General features: G+C 35.7%; 1 protein-coding gene and 1 long non-coding RNA gene across 2 annotated transcripts; one reads left to right on the plus strand and one right to left on the minus strand.

Annotated features, from left to right (window-relative positions):
- Positions 1-319: 319 nt before the first annotated feature.
- On the minus strand, positions 320-17,319 carry LOC137727845 (uncharacterized). The gene is made up of 18 exons (XR_015965233.1): positions 17,154-17,319; positions 16,958-17,034; positions 16,381-16,460; positions 15,993-16,112; positions 15,778-15,855; positions 14,621-14,694; positions 13,698-13,774; positions 13,504-13,565; positions 12,681-12,731; positions 12,431-12,506; positions 11,844-11,912; positions 10,740-10,826; positions 9,578-9,630; positions 8,949-9,183; positions 3,770-4,621; positions 3,576-3,636; positions 2,474-2,520; positions 320-2,322 (listed from the first exon to the last, which is right to left on the minus strand). It is a non-coding gene; the product is annotated as an uncharacterized LOC137727845 (long non-coding RNA).
- On the plus strand, positions 6,239-8,378 carry LOC137717637 ((R)-mandelonitrile beta-glucosyltransferase). Its single transcript, XM_068457058.2, has 2 exons — positions 6,239-6,878; positions 7,000-8,378. Exons 1-2 carry the CDS (start codon positions 6,368-6,370, stop codon positions 7,938-7,940), a joined length of 1,452 nt encoding a protein of 483 aa, XP_068313159.2. The 5' UTR covers positions 6,239-6,367; the 3' UTR covers positions 7,941-8,378.
- Positions 17,320-17,906: the final 587 nt, after the last annotated feature.

A 17,906-nucleotide genomic window follows, 5' to 3' on the forward strand; every position in this document is an offset into this window, starting at 1 on the left:
CTTGCATAATTTTTGGCAACTAATCCATTTTCATGGTGCAAGAATAACTTGTCATTGCGCAAAGTTTTTAGAGACGAAGATTAGTCGTCCCATGTATGTATCCTAGCATTTTGTGCGACGAATACATTCAGTCCTAAAAATTTTGTGCTATGAAAGTAAAACCATTGTGCCTTCTTTGCGACCAATGTTTTTGTTCGTCGCACAAAGTGACTTTATTTTAATACTATGGATATAGAATAGGAATCAGAACGTGCAAATGATCAAACAAATTTGAAGACTTACAGAACACAAAATATTAAAATAAATAAGTTCGCCAAAAAAAAAAAATCAAAATAGATTAACAAACAAAACATAATGGCACCAACTTGCAGTGCATTACATCAAGGATCTCATCGTTTGTGTCCAAGTGTGACTATAAAACTGGTACTGTAGAGACCTCTTCTCAAGCATATTCATTTTCCTTAGCTTTGTCCTAATTGATTTTTGCAAAGAAAAAAAATGGGTTCAAAAGCTATGATAGAGAAACCCCTTGCAGTTTCCATACCGTATCCAGCTCAGGGTCGCATAATCCCTATGCTGCAATTAGCCAAACTCCTCAACTACAAAGGCTTTCACATAACCTTTGTGAATAAAGAGTCCAACCACAGACGCCTTCTAAAAGCCCGAGGTCGCAACCCTCTTGATGGCCTAGGGCTTTGGGTTCGAAACCATTCCTGATGGCCGGCCTCCCTACAACTGATCTAGAAACCTAGTCTTCCACCCACTGACCTGTTTTTGGTTGTGGACCTGGCTTTTCTGTCATCTCAGTTTTCATACACTCCTATCCTCTCCTATTTGTAAGGTCACGGTTAAGCTACGTTAACATTTTATATCACTATTGCTTTTTATCTTATTATCTCTATAAAAAAAATTAATGTAAAATATTAACGTGGCTTAACCGTAATCGTACAAAATAAAAAGAGATGAAAGTGTATCATAACTGGAAGGGCAGAGAAGTCGGGTCCTTTGGTTGTTGGGAGCTCATAAATGTTGCCATAAAGTCCTTGGTTGCCAGAGGGATTGCACGGTGAAAGTCAATCCAAACCATCCATAAAGTCATCAATATCCAAGCCTCCGAGAAAAGGAGTACGATTCTTTTCTTCTTAATCTCTCTTTCCTTCCATTCCCTCTTATTTAAACAGTTATGATTACGTCATGTTTACATCTTGACAAGTTAATAGGGGTATCCGAGATCTGACAGAAACTAACCAATAATCGATGTGGTGGATTTAAGGCGCCAGACAAAGAAATGGGGCTATCTTAAATGAAAATGAGGGGTCAGATAGAACTTGACAACACTCAAAGGAAGTGGGTTAATGGTGCTCAGGTGGGTTGGTAAAGGATCGACAGCGCAGTTAATAGGAGAACCTCACAGGGAGAGGAAGACTCACACGGAGGAGAGAAAAAAAGGCCAACCCTGAATTTATTTTAATACTACGGATATAGAATAGGAATCAGAATGTGCAAACAATTAAACAAATCTGAAAACTTATTAAAATAAATAAGTTCACCAAAAAAAATTTATTTTAATAAATTTTTTTTGGTGAACTTATTTATTTTAATAACAAACAAAAATTAATGGCACCAACTTGCAGTGCAGTACATCACGGATCTCATCGTTTGTGTCTAAGTGTGACTAATTTATTGTCGAGCTTGTGAACTAATTGATTCTCTCTCTCCTTGGTATAAAACTGGTACCGTAAAGACCTCTTCCCAAGCATATTCATTTTCCTTAGCTTCGTCCTAATTGATTTTTGCAAAGAAAAAAATGGGTTCAAAAGGTACGATAGAGAAGCCACAAGCAGTTTTCATACCGTACCCAGCTCAGGGTCACATAATCCCTATGCTGCAATTAGCCAAGCTCCTCAACTACAAAGGCTTTCACACAACCTTTGTGAACACAGAGTTCAACCACAGACGCCTTCTAAAAGCCCGAGGTCCCAACTCTCTTGATGGCCTCCCCTCCTTTAGGTTCGAAACCATTCCTGATTGTCTCCCTACAACTGATGTCAATGCCACTCAAGACATAACAGCTCTATGCTTTTCCACTAAGAAAAATTGCCTAGCACCTTTCAAAGACCTTTTGTCCAAGCTCAATTCCTTGCCCAATTCCCCTCCAGTTACCTGCATAGTTTCTGATGGTGGCATGACCTTCACGCTCGAAGCAGCCCAAGAATTGGGCATTCCGAACTTGAAACCAAAATTTAAGTGAATGGCCATGTAACTAAGGTTATTGAACATGATTGACTATCCGCAACCCTCAACCTTGTAACCTGAATAAAGCTGGTTTAACACATACCAATAGAAAACCAAAATATCAGTGTTTGGGGACGTTACCTTATTTGAAATAGCACTAAAAAACAGAGTATACTTTTAGGCAAATATTGTTTAAACACCCAAACATAATTCATGATATCTGCCAAAAAGAAAATACCTCTCGTTTAGATTTCTTTCGTTCAGGAACTTTCTCCTTGACAAACTCTTGAGATAGAACCAAAAAAGAAAATAAGTCACAACTGGTGAAAGTAGAGGGGAAGGAGGCAGAGAAAAGTAAGAATTTATGAGTACAGCAATCCTGTTTTAGGTTCCCAACTTATAAGGATGCTAACTTCATCATATCGGACTACTGTTAAAACGCATTTCTTTCCGAAATTTAAGAAAAAAATTCGACACTCACATGCCACAACACAATGTTACATGAAGTAATCTTACCATCACAACCAAATTGACACAAAAACTTCTAACAGTCCTTTGGAAAGCGAAAGTCAAACAATTAATCAAATACTCATTTTCCTAAAAACAAAAAACCCAACAAAAATATATAAAAAGTAAAAGTAACTAAGTTCCCAATAGTCTAATCCATCAGAAAAATACAAACTTGCACATGTTTGAGTATAAGGACCATAAGAAAGAAGCAGGGGATGCAAAATTTTGAGAATAGGTCTGATAATACTCATCAAGTACAGATAATCAAAGTTAAAAGGTAATAAAGGTATAGAAAAAAGAAGAAGATATTCTACAAATGAATGAAACAAAAGATGGTGACACTGGAATGGAAACACTTCAGGAGGCCAGAGGAAGTGGGACATTTTTTTTTTTTTTCCTTTCTAGCATTTCAGCTTACAACATGTCGAGAAATTATAGTGCTGTGCTAATGTCATTAACTCATGCATCTTAAGCACCAATATTCAGACAATGACACTGTTCCATGAAGTAATCTTAATATGACAGCCAAATTGACACAAAACATTTGTTCAGCAATCTGATTACGACACAACCAACTAATTAAACACCAAATGATAGGCACGATTCTGGTAACAAGTAATCTTACTATGACAGCCAAATTGACACAAAACATTTGTTCAGCAATCTGATTACGACACAACCAACTAATTAAACACCAAATGATAGGCACGATTCTGGTAACCAAATTCAAAGAACAAAGTTCAGTAACGAAATGCAAAGAATACGATACATATAGTAAAAATCAAGAACATGATTCAGAGGATTCGAACTATATTGTGTTGAAAACTTACCGAAGAATGATGATTCCAGGGTGGTAGCAGTCAGGCTTCTTGACTCGTCCAGTTGCGGGTGCTGATTTAATTGCAGCATATACAAAATTAAAACAATTAGCAACTTAGATTCAATAATTTGATTGTTTCTCGGAAAAAATCACTTGCAATTATCAATTCTAATTTTCGGCATTAGAAACCCAAACCAAACGCACCTTGGTGGCAAGTGCCTTCCTCAGAGAGACGAAGAACCGTAAGAACCCAGAGGTTACTAACACAACCGAGCAATAAACTTTGAAAGCAAAAAGAATTACGAAAACAACATATTATGTTTCATTATCATCATATACAAATTCAATCTACAAACTCATCGTTTCTACCAGATTCCTCTACTAATAGCATCACTCCTACATGGCATCTGCATTACCACAGTCAGAGAAGCCTGACATGGGAAAATCATTATCCAATTAGGAGGCTTCAATTGAAATTCCTGATGCATAAAAATCAAACCTAAATTGAAATTATAATCAATTAGGGGGCTTCAATCAAACCAATTCCGAATTCAAAATAAAAATTTCTAGTAGTCATCGTCCTTGGATTCCATTGTTGTCCGACCATAAAAACCTAACGGCGGACGGAGAACCACAGAACCAAGAGTAAAAAAGGAAGTGCGGGAGAGAGAAGCAGCCAAAATACAGAGAAGATGGCAAGAGTAAAAAAGCAAACCATTTAAAGAACCAGTGGCGATCAGAATAACTATGAAATACTACGGAGGCAACCGAACAGCCGTTATTATACTTTTTTTTTTCTCAGCATGCTAACACCAATCAGAAAAAGAACAAAAATCTGTGGGACTGATTTAAATCAATTTTAAAACTTCAATATATTTGTTTGTCAAACTCAGTGAACAAACTTCACGCTCATGCTTTCCAAAAAGAAAAGAAAATGAACAACTGAAAGCACTGACAATTCCAAGCAACAGAGCAGCCATTATTAAGAGCCAAAACTCATTCCTTAGTCTCCTCATCTAGGTACTCAACTCCGTAATCTTTGCTCAGCATGGTTGACTGAAATTAGGAGAGAAAAAGATAAGAAATTTCAGAAATTGTCTATGAAGCAAAGGATACTGCAGTAACTTCAAGACATGTAACTTGCATATGTATAAAGTAATTTTCTACATAAAGTAATGAGGCTTGAGATGTGGTAGATAGGATAAAACGTCAAATGCTATGAAATTGCCAGATATGTAAACGATTAATATGGTGTATGTGAATGTGAATGGTAGCTCTCTTAAGTTCGAAGATGCGAACATATCATGTAGAAGTGCCTTTTATACATTGACATTGTTAGAGATTTTTTGTGCAAGAGAGCTATTGTATAAGTGCCCCATATAAATGATTATGCAAAAGATTTTCAGTTTTACTTCTACCATCCATTAATTGTCCTATCCAAAATGCTTTGAAAAATAAATCTATAGCTGCTAACGGTCTATATTCTTCATGCTGTCAGACCCTGCAATCTAAAAATTCATGTAAATGCAGAGGTTTGGCTGAAGGAGAGGGCATTGAAGAAATCCAGAAATCCTTCCATGACAAACTTAGTTGCACAACCATGGCGTGTGTGCTGTATGTTCGATGCCCTCTCTCTTTTAACAACACACAACAGCTTATGCAAATGCAAAGAGGCTTCAACATGTTTCATTTAAAATAGGTTTACATTTTGTAGCAAATGCATATGGCAAAATAGTGTATAAGTAATCATACTGGAGACCAAACAGAACAGTTCAAAAGCTTCAATGGAAATATAAATTGCAGAAAGAAAAAAAGAAAAATAAAAACTTGAATTTCCAAACCCATAAAATAATAAATTCAACCAGATTAAATTTAAGACATAATCACACAATTACAGTCCCATATTCGAAATAAAACATAATCACACACCAGATCTGGAAACCTAGTCTTCCACGCACTGACCTGTTTTTGGTTGTTGGGAGCTCATAAATGTTTCCATAAACTCCTGCCAGAGGGACCACACGGTGAAAGTCAATTCAAACCCCAATCAGCGCAGAGATGGAGGTCCCATCCATAAAGTTGTCAGTATCCAGGCCTCCCAGATAGAAATGGAGTAGGATTCTCTCTACTCTTAATCTATCTTCTCCTATTTAAACGGTTGCGGTTACATCAGGGCGACATCTTATTTTGAATTTTTTATATAAAAAATAAGATAAAAAAAAAAGAAAAAGTTTGAGAGAATGGAATAGAAGAGGATGGTAATAGAAGAGAGAATCCTGATAGAAAAGGTGGAGAGATAATCTTACTCCGGTAAGGCCTCCCGACTTCGGGGTGTGACAGGCCCCCCTGACCCCAGTAATTAATCTTAGAATAATGATAGATGGCTGAGTGATGAAATTACCTCAATTGATCCATGACCTGGCGGGTTCTGAACACCCAGACAGGAAACTGTGGCAAGTTAATAGGGGTATCCATGATCTGACAGAAACTAACCAATAATCGATGTGGTGGATTTAAGGCACCAGACAAAGAAATACGGCTATCTTAAATGAAAATGACGGGTCAGACAGAACTTCACAATACTCAAAGGAAGTGGGTTAATGGTGCCCAGGTGGGTTGGTAAAGGATCGACATCGCAGTTAATGAATCTCGGAGGGAGAGGGAGACTCTCAAGGAGGAGAGAAAAAAGCAGCAACCCTGAATTCTCTCTCTCCTTGGTATAAAACTGGTATCGTAAAGACCTTTTCCCAAGCATATTCATTTTCCTTAGCTTTGTCCTAATTGATTTTTGCAAAGAAAAAAATGGGTTCAAAAGGTATGATAGAGAAGCCACATGCAGTTTTCATACCGTACCCAGCTCAGGGTCACATAATCCCTATGCTGCAATTAGCCAAGCTCCTCAACTACAAAGGCTTTCACACAACCTTTGTGAACACAGAGTTCAACCACAGACGCCTTCTAAAAGCCCGAGGTCCCAACTCTCTTGATGGCCTCCCCTCCTTTAGGTTCGAAACCATTCCTGATGGCCTCCCTACAACTGATGTCAATGCCACTCAAGACATAACAGCTCTATGCTTTTCCACTAAGAAAAATTGCTTAGCACCTTTCAAAGACCTTTTGTCCAAGCTCAATTCCTTGCCCAATTCCCCTCCAGTTACCTGCATAGTTTCTGATGGTGGCATGACCTTCACGCTCGAAGCAGCCCAAGAATTGTGCATTCCAGTTGTTATTTTTGCAACAGCAAGTGCTTGCAGTTTGATGGGCTACCTTCAGTTGAGCCCTCTCATCGAAAAGGGCTTAATACCCCTTAAAGGTACACTAGCTACAAATTCCTTCCTGAGTGGTCATTTGGTAACACTGACTATGTACTAAACGTGTTAATTTTTTAAAAAGAATATTAACACCTTAGAATTGTTTCTCAATTTCATTTGCAGATGCAAGCTACTTGACGAATGGGTATTTGGACACGGTTATAGATTGGATACCAGGCATGAGAGGTATCCGACTGATGGACCTCCCAACCTTCTTTAGAACCACAGACCCAACGGACATCATGTTGGAATTTCTTAGGGTTGAAATAGGACGATATCATAGAGCTTCTGCTTTCATTTTGAACACGTTTTATGCCTTTGAGCATGAAGTGTTAGATGCACTTTCCACTTTGCTACCACCTATATACTCCGTCGGACCCCTACATCTACAGCTTAATCAGATCCCAGCAGAGAACGAGTTGAAGTCGATTGGATCAAACCTATGGACAGAAGAACCAGAGTGCCTTGAATGGCTCGACTCTAAAGAACCCAATTCCGTGATTTATGTCAATTTCGGAAGCATCACAGTCATGACAGAGGAGCAGCTCACTGAGTTTGCTTGGGGACTTGCAAACAGCAATCAAACATTCCTTTGGGTAATTAGGCCTGACCTTGTTGGTGGGGAATCAGCTGTCGTTCCGTCAGAGTTTTCGGAAGAGACCAAAGAAAGAAGTCTAGTGGCAAGTTGGTGCCTTCAACAAGAAGTTCTGAGTCACCCAGCTATCGGCGGGTTCTTGACCCACAGCGGATGGAACTCTACTCTTGAAAGCGTGTGTGGTGGAGTGCCTATGATCTGTTGGCCCGTCTTTGCAGATCAACAAATGAATTGTAGGTTCAGTTGCAAAGAGTGGGGCATAGGCATGGAGATAGAGGGCGATGTGAAACGGGATTACATAGAAGGACTTGTGAGAAAGTTAATGGAGGGAGAGGAAGGCAAAGAGATGCGGAAGAAGGCCCTGGAATGGAAAAAGTTGGCAACGGAGGCCACCACTAGTCCTAATGGCACGTCTTTTGTTGATTTGGACAGAATGGCTAGCCGGGTCCTTCAGTCTCCAGTAAATTAGAATTGCTTAAAGTTGTGTCTAGTTATTGCTTTGTATTTGGGCTTAGCTTGATATCAAATTAGTGGTTAGTTGCTTAATAACATGTGGAGCCCGATGCCATGTTATCAATTAGATGATTTGTTAAGCTGACAACTTTAGCCTACAACGATTTGCTCTGTAAGTTGAGAAACTTGCATGCGTATAATTGTTAAGACATTAAAGTTGCTGCTTTGGAGAAACTAAACAGCCATGTATTTTTTGTCTTTTGTTTGTATGTGTTGGCAGTGTCTAGAATTATCCTTTTGGGTATTATTTATTAGGTCCAGCTTTATGTCTTCTAGAGAGAGAAAAGAGGAGTGTTTAGAAAGAAACGGAAAGGCACTGGTTGTGCTTTTCCTCCTCCCTTGTACCAGATCCTTTTGTGTGTGCAGAAAATAGAAGTTGGAGTCTTTTGATTCATCTTTCTAGCTTGTGCCCCATATAAATGATTATGCAAAAGATTTTCAGTTTTACTTCTACCATCCATTAATTGTCGTATCCAAAATGCTTTGAAAAATAAATCTATAGCTGCTAACGGTCTATATTCTTCATGCTGTCAGACCCTGCAATCTAAAAATTCATGCAAATGCAGAGGTTTGGCTGAAGGAGAGGGCATTGAAGAAATCCAGAAATCCTTCCATGAAAAACTTAGTTGTACACCCATGGCGTGTGTGCTGTATGTTAGATGCCCTCTCTCTTTTAACAACACACAACAGCTTATGCAAATGCAAAGAGACTTCAACATGTTTCATTTACAATAAGTTTACATTTTGTAGCAAATGCATATGGCAAAATAGTGTGCAAGTAATCATACTGGAGACCAAACAGAACAGTTCAAAAGCTTCAATGGAAATATAAATTGCAGAAAGAAAAAAAGAAGAAAAAAAAACTTGAATTTCCAAACCCATAAAATAAAAAATTCAACCAGATTAAATTTAAGAAGAAATACCAAGAACTGAACTCAACCAGATTAAATGTAAGAAGAAATACCAAGAACTTAGAGCTGCAGGCTACCAAAATGATCATGATCATGGCCGTGCTGATGAAATCCAAATCTGTAATTTCATGTCATCTTCCTCGGTCAACTCCTTGAGAAGCTTCGATGTCGCCAACAATCTCTACTCTTCGTGGCTGCGGCCATGGTCGTGCCCACTGCCGTGGATCTCTCTCCTTCTAACCAGACACCACTTCAACTCCTTCTACTTTCAAACTTACCTTTCATTATCTGCATTAACAGAAACAGTAACTTCTGTCAGTGCATTCAAACCAAACCTATAAATCAATTCCTAAAATCAACTGCAAATCACAAATTTACCCAAAAAAATCCCGCAAAGACCCAAAATCCCTGAAAATTACTATATTTTCACTCCCTCCACCCCAAAATCAGAAAATTAGAAAATAGAATTTAATAACATTGTACATAGAAAGCTTCCCAGGACAATAATGAGCTGTTAGAGAGCATATTCATACATGGATGCACAAATACACAGACACAACAGAGACCAATAGACGCTGAGAGACTCAAACACGCACTGTTCATAGATCCATGATTTAGAATTACTCAGATCCAGTTGAAATTATTATAATAAAAAAAAAAATTTAGGGATGTGAACTTATACCTCTAAGAGTCTGAGCTCTGTTCCCCTGATTCTTTCGCTGGCTTGGGCCAAACCTGAGGAGATCAGCGATTAGGGGATAAGAAAACTGGAGGCCGTGGTTTAGTTTTTTAAGAGAAAATTCGAGAGAAAAAGAAGAAGAAGAAGAAGAAGAAGAAGGGGATACCCCTTCCCTTCTGAGAAGTTCGATAATGTCTGAAGTACTTAACACCCATACACAATATTTACACACATTCACTAATCACCACTCATAACATGTCAATGGTCCAACAATTATGGGGCTCGAAATTTATATAAGGACCAATCAAATCATAAAATTAAAATGAAAACATGTAAGGATTATTACTTGCTTAGGCAGTTCCTTCTTGTCATTTCAAGGATTATTCAATTCAACCCGATTCGATCAAACTACATCTCCCAACAAAACAAACAAAAGATAAATTAAAAAAGAAAATCAGGGGAGCTAAATTAAATATACAATGACCTACTTTTCGGCAAGAAAATCCAAAAGGAGCAATTAAATAGCAGTGCACAATGACGGAATTTCTATGAAAAAACATGAATGAGTTTTCAATTAATAATTGAGGCCAAATAAAGAAGGCCTTTCTCACCCTTGATACCGGGCGGACAACAAAAAAAATTATGTGTGGATTAATGTATAATATATGAGATCCTATTTGTTTTTGATTGACTGATTGAACATCAGTCACCTAATTCATATCAAATATCCATACATAGCGAAGAACGCTTATTCCCACCACCATAGCGTTGTTGCTTTAGTATGTGTTTTCACTGAGAAAAAAAGGAAAGATCAATTGAAATGTAAGCTTTTTAGTTTGGGAAAAGATTCTTGCTTGAACAGGTATTATAGATCGTGCAGACAGTGTTTCTTCCTTAGGGTACTGTGATATGCAGACATGGATTGGCACCCAATACTCAACTCATTTTAACTAATATGCGTTAAAAACTAAATCCCTATTTCAATGAAAAAAAAAAAAAAATTTACTCATGACGAAGACAAATAAGCTGCAGGGTTTATTAGATTAGCACATAATATTGCAGTATCAGACTCCACCTAAGGTCAGTGGCTCAAAGACACATCAGAAAACAGCGTAGGAAGCTTTGACAACTACAGATTATAATTTCTTGAAAGGTGAAACACTACCTTGATGGCTAATGCTCTGTTGAAGCTTTGAATGGCACTATCAGCCTCCCCAAAGTTTAACTCTGCTCTACCAAGGGTAACCCAAGCCTGAACATATGATGGCAAGTGAAGTTAGGACAAAAGAAAATCATTACACAACCAAGGGAAATATGAGAGGAAATTGCCTAGTTATGAATCATAACAGCGTCAGCCACAATTGTCACCGTATGCATAGCAAGTGAAAGTACCCATGAGTTTCAGGGACCATTAAGGATAATGGCTAAACCTTTATCTTCTTTCATCAGCAACACACATAGATTACAACAGAATTTATCAGAAAGAAAAAATACTGATGGGAGGAGTCAAATTTAAAATACCAATACCAAAACTTTTTATAAGTTTTGGGGGGGAAAAGATTCACAACTTCCATATAGAATCCAGATGGCAGATTCCATATTTGGGTTGTTGTACGAAAGCGACAGTTATGAGATCAATACATAAGCAAGGCAAAGTTTGATAAATACTGAAATCCAAATAACCCAAGGATTTATACTATACTTGAGAATAAGCCTAAGTTTAGCTAACCTTCCAACATAATTTCTACACATATACATCCATTTGAGGCCTATTTTGCTTCTTTCCTTCTATATTCATGTTAAAGATTATGCCAAATTTTATTAAAACAGTGGCATCTTGATTAATAAGTTTAGGGTAATCAAAATTCACTTTGTAGATAAATCCGGTGTTGGTAAAGATGGTCTTCTTCATATGCAAAAATAATTGGGAACTTGTCTGAATGTGATAAATGATTTGACCGAGGATTGCATTAAGTCTATTCATTTGCAGGAAAATAAGAGATCTGACTTATACATACTACTGCAAACAAAGCTTGCTTTCTCTCTTCAACAAACTATATCATTTGCCAAGTTGGGTTATGAAATAAATTATCTAGAAGAGAACAGAGATGTGATTCCGTCTATTACACTATGTTGGGTGATATTACATATAACTGAAGAAACCAAAACAAAAGTATAGCAAATTATATACCTAAAAATGTCAAGCAACCAAGGCCATAATTAAAATGTTTCACTTTAAGCAGATAATAGTGAAAGGGTGAGGATGAACCTGCTGCTATGAATTGCAGATTCGAGTGGATGAAGCTCTGTGTTTCAAAACAACGTTCATATAGCTCACCTGCAAGGATCATCACACAGCCAAAAATTAGACAGATTTGTACCAAGGAATACATAAGGAACCAAGAAATGGGGAAAAAAAAACTACCAACAGAGGGATGAGAAGCAAACACCAGGAAATTATCAAGAAGCACAGAAATGAGCACAGTGAAACCAAAAAATTCGAAATATGGTTTTAACAAAGCAAACGGAAAATAAAACAATAAACAATGATTTTCAAACAGTGCATAACCTGTTGAATCAGAGGAAAAAACTGAAAACCCATACCCTCCCATACATCCCTCTGTCATTAATTAACCCCAAAAACTGCACACAGCCATGCATATGCCTGAAACCATGGCTAAAAAGTTATAAGCCAAGCTCCAATCCATTCTCTTCTAAGAGAACTTCTCAACCAATACAAAGAACTGAGTAGGTGGTGATGGATGAAATAATTCAGATTCTTTTTTACATTTTTATTATTTTCCAAGTTTTTCACGAGCCAAATTAAACGACATGCTTAAAAAAAATAGTTGATACCTGTAAGGCTGGAGACTGCTTTCAAGGCCTCTTGCTTTTCTTTGTCGTCATGTAAATCCAATTTCAGTACCACCTTCTTCAGAGAAAAAAACAATTTTCGATTAACAAATTGTTTTCAGAGAGAAAATGGAATTTCATTAATACAAATGCCAATGTTAGAAATCTAAGCCACTGAGATTTGTTAATGTACTGATATCGTAATATAGCAAAGTATAGCTACATGAGAGTATGACTGCTCTCTATTACTTACCAGTTTTAGTGAAACGTAAACAAAACAATTCTCTTCTCTATGCAGAAATCCCTACAAAATAAAGACAAAGTTAAAAAATTCGAACATTGAGATATAATAGCTTGTAAATGATGTTCAAAACATGAAAACTGATGACTAATTAAAGATATTTTACTTGTAGTTTTCTGAGAACAAATTCAATAAAAAACATAAAATTAATAACCACCCAGAAATTAATCGACGATTTATACAAAACTAAGAAAAATTACTAAAATTCATATAAACTTACATAAAAAAATCTCATAAATTAAATGATGATTCAGATAAAATGGAATCACATCAAAAGAAAATTTAAATGAACAATACTCCAAAGCATACCTAAACTAATTAATGGTTACATATATATGGATTTCAGACTCTTAAGAAGGTGAAAAGGCAGAAAACAAAAGAATAATGACTTCAATTAAGAATTTAGCAGTGTACAAACTATCGCAAACGAAAGGAGCAACATTTGATTTCAAAAAGATTTCAGGGATAATAAAACCCATCGAGGGAGCACATATACAGGTTAAAAGGGAATACGCGATGGCACAACATGAGTCCGTAACATCATTCAGAAGTCAATCATCTGACAAACTACAAACCTAATTAAATCCAAAAACAACAGTCCACAATGAAAGTGAAAAACTTGGGGAGCTGAAATACCAAAAACCCACCTAATTCAAAACCTAAGTAAAACCCTCAATTAAACCCCAACTACAAACCTAAATTAAACTATTAATAAAACCCAAATTAAATCATCAATCAGGAAGATAAAAGTACAAAGGGGTGTTAAGAGGTGTACCTGGAGTGAGTAAGTGAGTGAGTGAGTGGAACCCAGAAGCATAAAGTTGTATGAATGCAAACCTCAGAAGTCCAAATTCCAGACAATAATTAAAGAAAAACAGAAATATACAAAAAATAAAAAAATTCCAAAAGAAATAAAAACATAAATGTAATCAATAAATAGTAAGTTAATTAATCAAATAAATACAATACCTGAATGCCCCGTTTGAACGACCCAATGCAAGAACCAGATAACCCGTCACAGCAAGACCAGACGTCGCCACGACCCTCTAATGAACTCAAATAAGTCACGTCATGCAACATGTATTTACTCCTTAGCCCATACAACAAAATTCCACACAAAATTAGTTCCCAAGGGGGCATACACAAATCTACCAATATTTTTTTTTTATCAAACTCATATCTAATGTTTACGCTGGTGTGACTAGGAAACTGCTGATATAAGGTGAACCTAGTGTATGTTCAAAACAAACAATCACCGTGTTTGAAATATGGGTGTAAACTATTAACTTCTAACCTATTATCTTTTTCCATTGCTATGTGGAGTTAAACATCTGCAAGAACGTTTTTTGTTGGAGGAAGCTGTTTTAGAAGAGACAGTTAGTTCTTCCAAAGTCAAATTCTAGTTTTTAATCCTGTAAGGATTTAGATCAATGGGCAAAACTGATTTTCTAATATGTGATGGACTTGTCATTTCTCTCCTGAGTCATGTTTTCTAATGATTTTGATCAATGGCTGATCGTCCAAATTGCAACGACATTCCACCTTTGGGACTTATGTAAACTTGGGGCCAAAAAAAAAAAAAAAAAAAGGCAGTTATTATACCATGGCTTGTCATTTTTAACCTATCCAATTCAAAGTAGCACATCTCTAATTCAACATATCCAATTCATATCAGCACATATCGAAATTCCAGTTCAATAAACCACATATCCAAATCAATTCAAACTAAATACCTAAAATTCAATCACATATCCAATTCAAACAACATGGCTAATAATGAAGAACTTGTCCAATCTTTAAGCACATTTACAAAACAGATTTAGAACACCATAAAATCCTTTTAGTAGTAGAACACAAACATCAAAATCCAACAGAAAGACAAAGCAACATACCAGTTCTCTATCTTCTATGCTGTTTTCAGGTGGATCTTCCTAACTCATCCCAAAAAACTGTGCATATAGTTCACCTGCAAGCATCATCCCACAACCAAAGTTCATGAAATTTCCAAAGAAAATAAATCCGTTAGCAATTTAGAGAAATTGGAGGACCAAATCATATTAAATTTGAGTTAAATGAGTAAAAGTACACCAATTAAATAAGATACTAAACACATTTTGAATCTATGAAATAGAAGAAGAATTAAATGAGGAAAAAATCTTTTTCCTCTCCCTTCTCTCTCTCTCTGTTTCAATTGTTTTCAAATGACAGACAAATACAACCACCATACATGAAATCACATTTTCGGTTCTCCCAAGAACTAAAGCTGAAAAACAAAGTAGACTTCCAAAATCAAAATAATTTATTTTACCATCCTCAACGTGCTGGAAACCCAAAAGAAAAAAATTAGAAATGAAAGCAAAGGGAATAACTTCAATAAAAAATGGACTTAAAGCACTCAATTCAGTGAATTCATTAATCTTCTATCCTTTTTTCCCTCGATTTTATTGGAAACCAAACAGAAAATTAGAAATGAGTTAAACGTTGTTCAAAACGGAGAAAAGTGCCAATTCCCTATCACTGAATTTCTAATATCAAACAAACAAAATTAATCCAAACTCAAAACAACATTAAACATAAATATTCAAACTTTACTACCTTTTAGCTCTCTAATTTACTCTCAATATACACAAACAAAGTTGAGGATTCACTTTATGATAGCCATCCAACCGAAATCTCACAAAATCAACAAATCATGGAAAAACACACTAATGGAGTTCTGATTAAATATGTAATTATTGGATCATTTGCTTCTACAACAACTTAAGATGTCATTGAATGGGAATGAGTTAGGATTTTAGCATTTTCTATTAAAGGATATCAAAGTGGAATGGAACATAATAACAAACAGCCAAAACCAATAACAAAATGGTTGTGCGTGAACACCACGTAGTGTTGTACACAGTCGCACTGAAAATATTACCAATTATAAGGCATAAGTGAACCTTAAGACAAAGCGAAATTTGACATAAGCTAAACCAATAGAGAAAAAAAATATGGAAACCAAATTTAAAAAAATCCAACGCTTTGTAGAGAAAGATGGCAGCTTTACCTCCCTCCAAGAACAGTAATCGAAATTCCCCCACTTGGGTTTGTTGGGTGGTGATGGTGATTCCACTGTGAGAGAGAGCTAGAGAAAATGGACAAAAATCTTAATACGACGACGAATAAAAATCACAAATCATAACTCAAATTCAGTTTTCCATTAGCATTTTTTCAAAAGAAAACCATTAATCATAAACATATGTAAAAAATGAAAGTTCTTACAATGAAAACCGAACCCTGAGAAGTTAAGCTTCTTCACAGCGAGTCAAGGAGAAGAAACGGCCCTAAGGGACGTGAGTTCAGTTAGCTTGGAAACTTTGGAGGCAAAAGGGCACTGATGACCTGCAATGCATTTCACCGAATTTTGTAAAAGAGGGATGAGAAAAAATTAACAAAACTTTCAATATCCATATTCTTAATCAAACATATATAAGCAAAATTGGTAGGAACAAAATTAGGCGAGAATAAAACAATAATAGAACAATAAAATTCAAAAGAGATCCTCAAAATGCTTCAATTTCAATGAAATTTTTTGAACTTGTCAAATTAAAAAGCTACGGTTCAACAATCTGAACTTCACTTATACCGAACATTTTGGAATAATACTTACCTTCTAATGCAGGGAAGGGAGAGAATAATCCATACAAAGTCCTACTTATTTCCAACTCCAACGCTAACCCTTCTGCATCACTGTTGTAAAAAAAAATGTATTATAGTTTGATCAAATACTGCTATGCAGTAGTGTAGCTATATGAAACAGAGATTTTTATCACTTCTAATTTGCAAAACTTTTGCTTCCATTCAGTTTGAAAAAGCTTTATTATATCACACACAGAATTTTGCATAAGTTGTCAAATAATTACCATCTAAACATTGAGAATAACCCACATCCACATCGCACAAAATTTTATAGAAAAAAGGACAAAGAGATGAGTGACCAAACCAATATGATGCAATCAAATCCCCTTGTAGGTTGCTGAGAGATAAATAAATGGCGTTGCCAGAAAGATTAAATGCATTCTTCAAATTATATAGTGGTTGTTTGGGTGGAAGACGGTCCGAATGGACTAATTTTCAATCAAACGGATTTATAAATGAAAGAACAGAGTTTAGATAATGAAATGCAACATAGTAAAATTCAAGATCACGATTCAGAGGATTTGAACTATATTGTGTTGAAAACTCACCAAAGAGCGATGGTTCCAGGGTGGTAATGGTTAGGGTTTTTAACTCCTCTAGTTGTGGGTGCAGATTTTATTGCAGCCTATACAAAATTAAAACAATTAGCAACTTAGATCCAATAATTTCATTGTTTCTAGGGAAAATTCGCTTCCAATTATTAAATCTAAATTTATAGACATTAGAAACCCAAACGAAACGCACCTTGGTGGCAAGTACCTTCCCTTTCTGCAATTATTTTCCTGGAAACAAAAAAATCACATCCATATTTATACACATAAAAGGTTGCAATGAAAAATACGAACAAATGATCTGCTGACGAAACAAAAAAAATTAAATACTTCACTTAAAAGGAAAGTTAATTATTTGGAGCTCATGGTTTTATAGAAAGGATATATGCTAACATGAATGCATTCATATATGATATCCTCTTCAATTAAAAATAGAAATTCCTAATGAAACTATTATTAGCATTCCAAAAATCTCATTCTACACTCATCATAGGTGTGTTTTTCTTTCTAATTATAAAAACTAGAACACTTTTAATGGCATTTACTTTATTGTCTATCAAGAAACTAGAAACTAGAATACATTGAATACCATCAGAAATTTAAGATGCATTACCTTCTTTTCGTATAATATTTCGAAGTTCTTTTTGACTCGGTGAAAATTTTATTTTGTGGACAATTTTTGGATGAAATATGATTAAGTATAGTGCTTTTTGAGTTATTTTGTTTTGAGTCAGAGTAATTGCATTTTTCGTGTGGTAGAAAGGAATTAGAATTTTGCATGAATAGAATTATTTGTTTTCACATTCCAAATTGAATGTAGTGTGTTATATATATTGTTGTATTAGTTGCAAGGAAATAAAATGTTTATGCATATTATTATGAATTTAATATATTTTTATTTATTTAAAAAATAGAGAATAATTGTAAATATAATACCTACAATATT

Source organism: Pyrus communis, chromosome 8, assembly GCF_041283825.1.
Source record: "Pyrus communis isolate YQ-2024b chromosome 8, ASM4128382v1, whole genome shotgun sequence".
NCBI classification, from domain to species: domain Eukaryota; kingdom Viridiplantae; phylum Streptophyta; class Magnoliopsida; order Rosales; family Rosaceae; genus Pyrus; species Pyrus communis.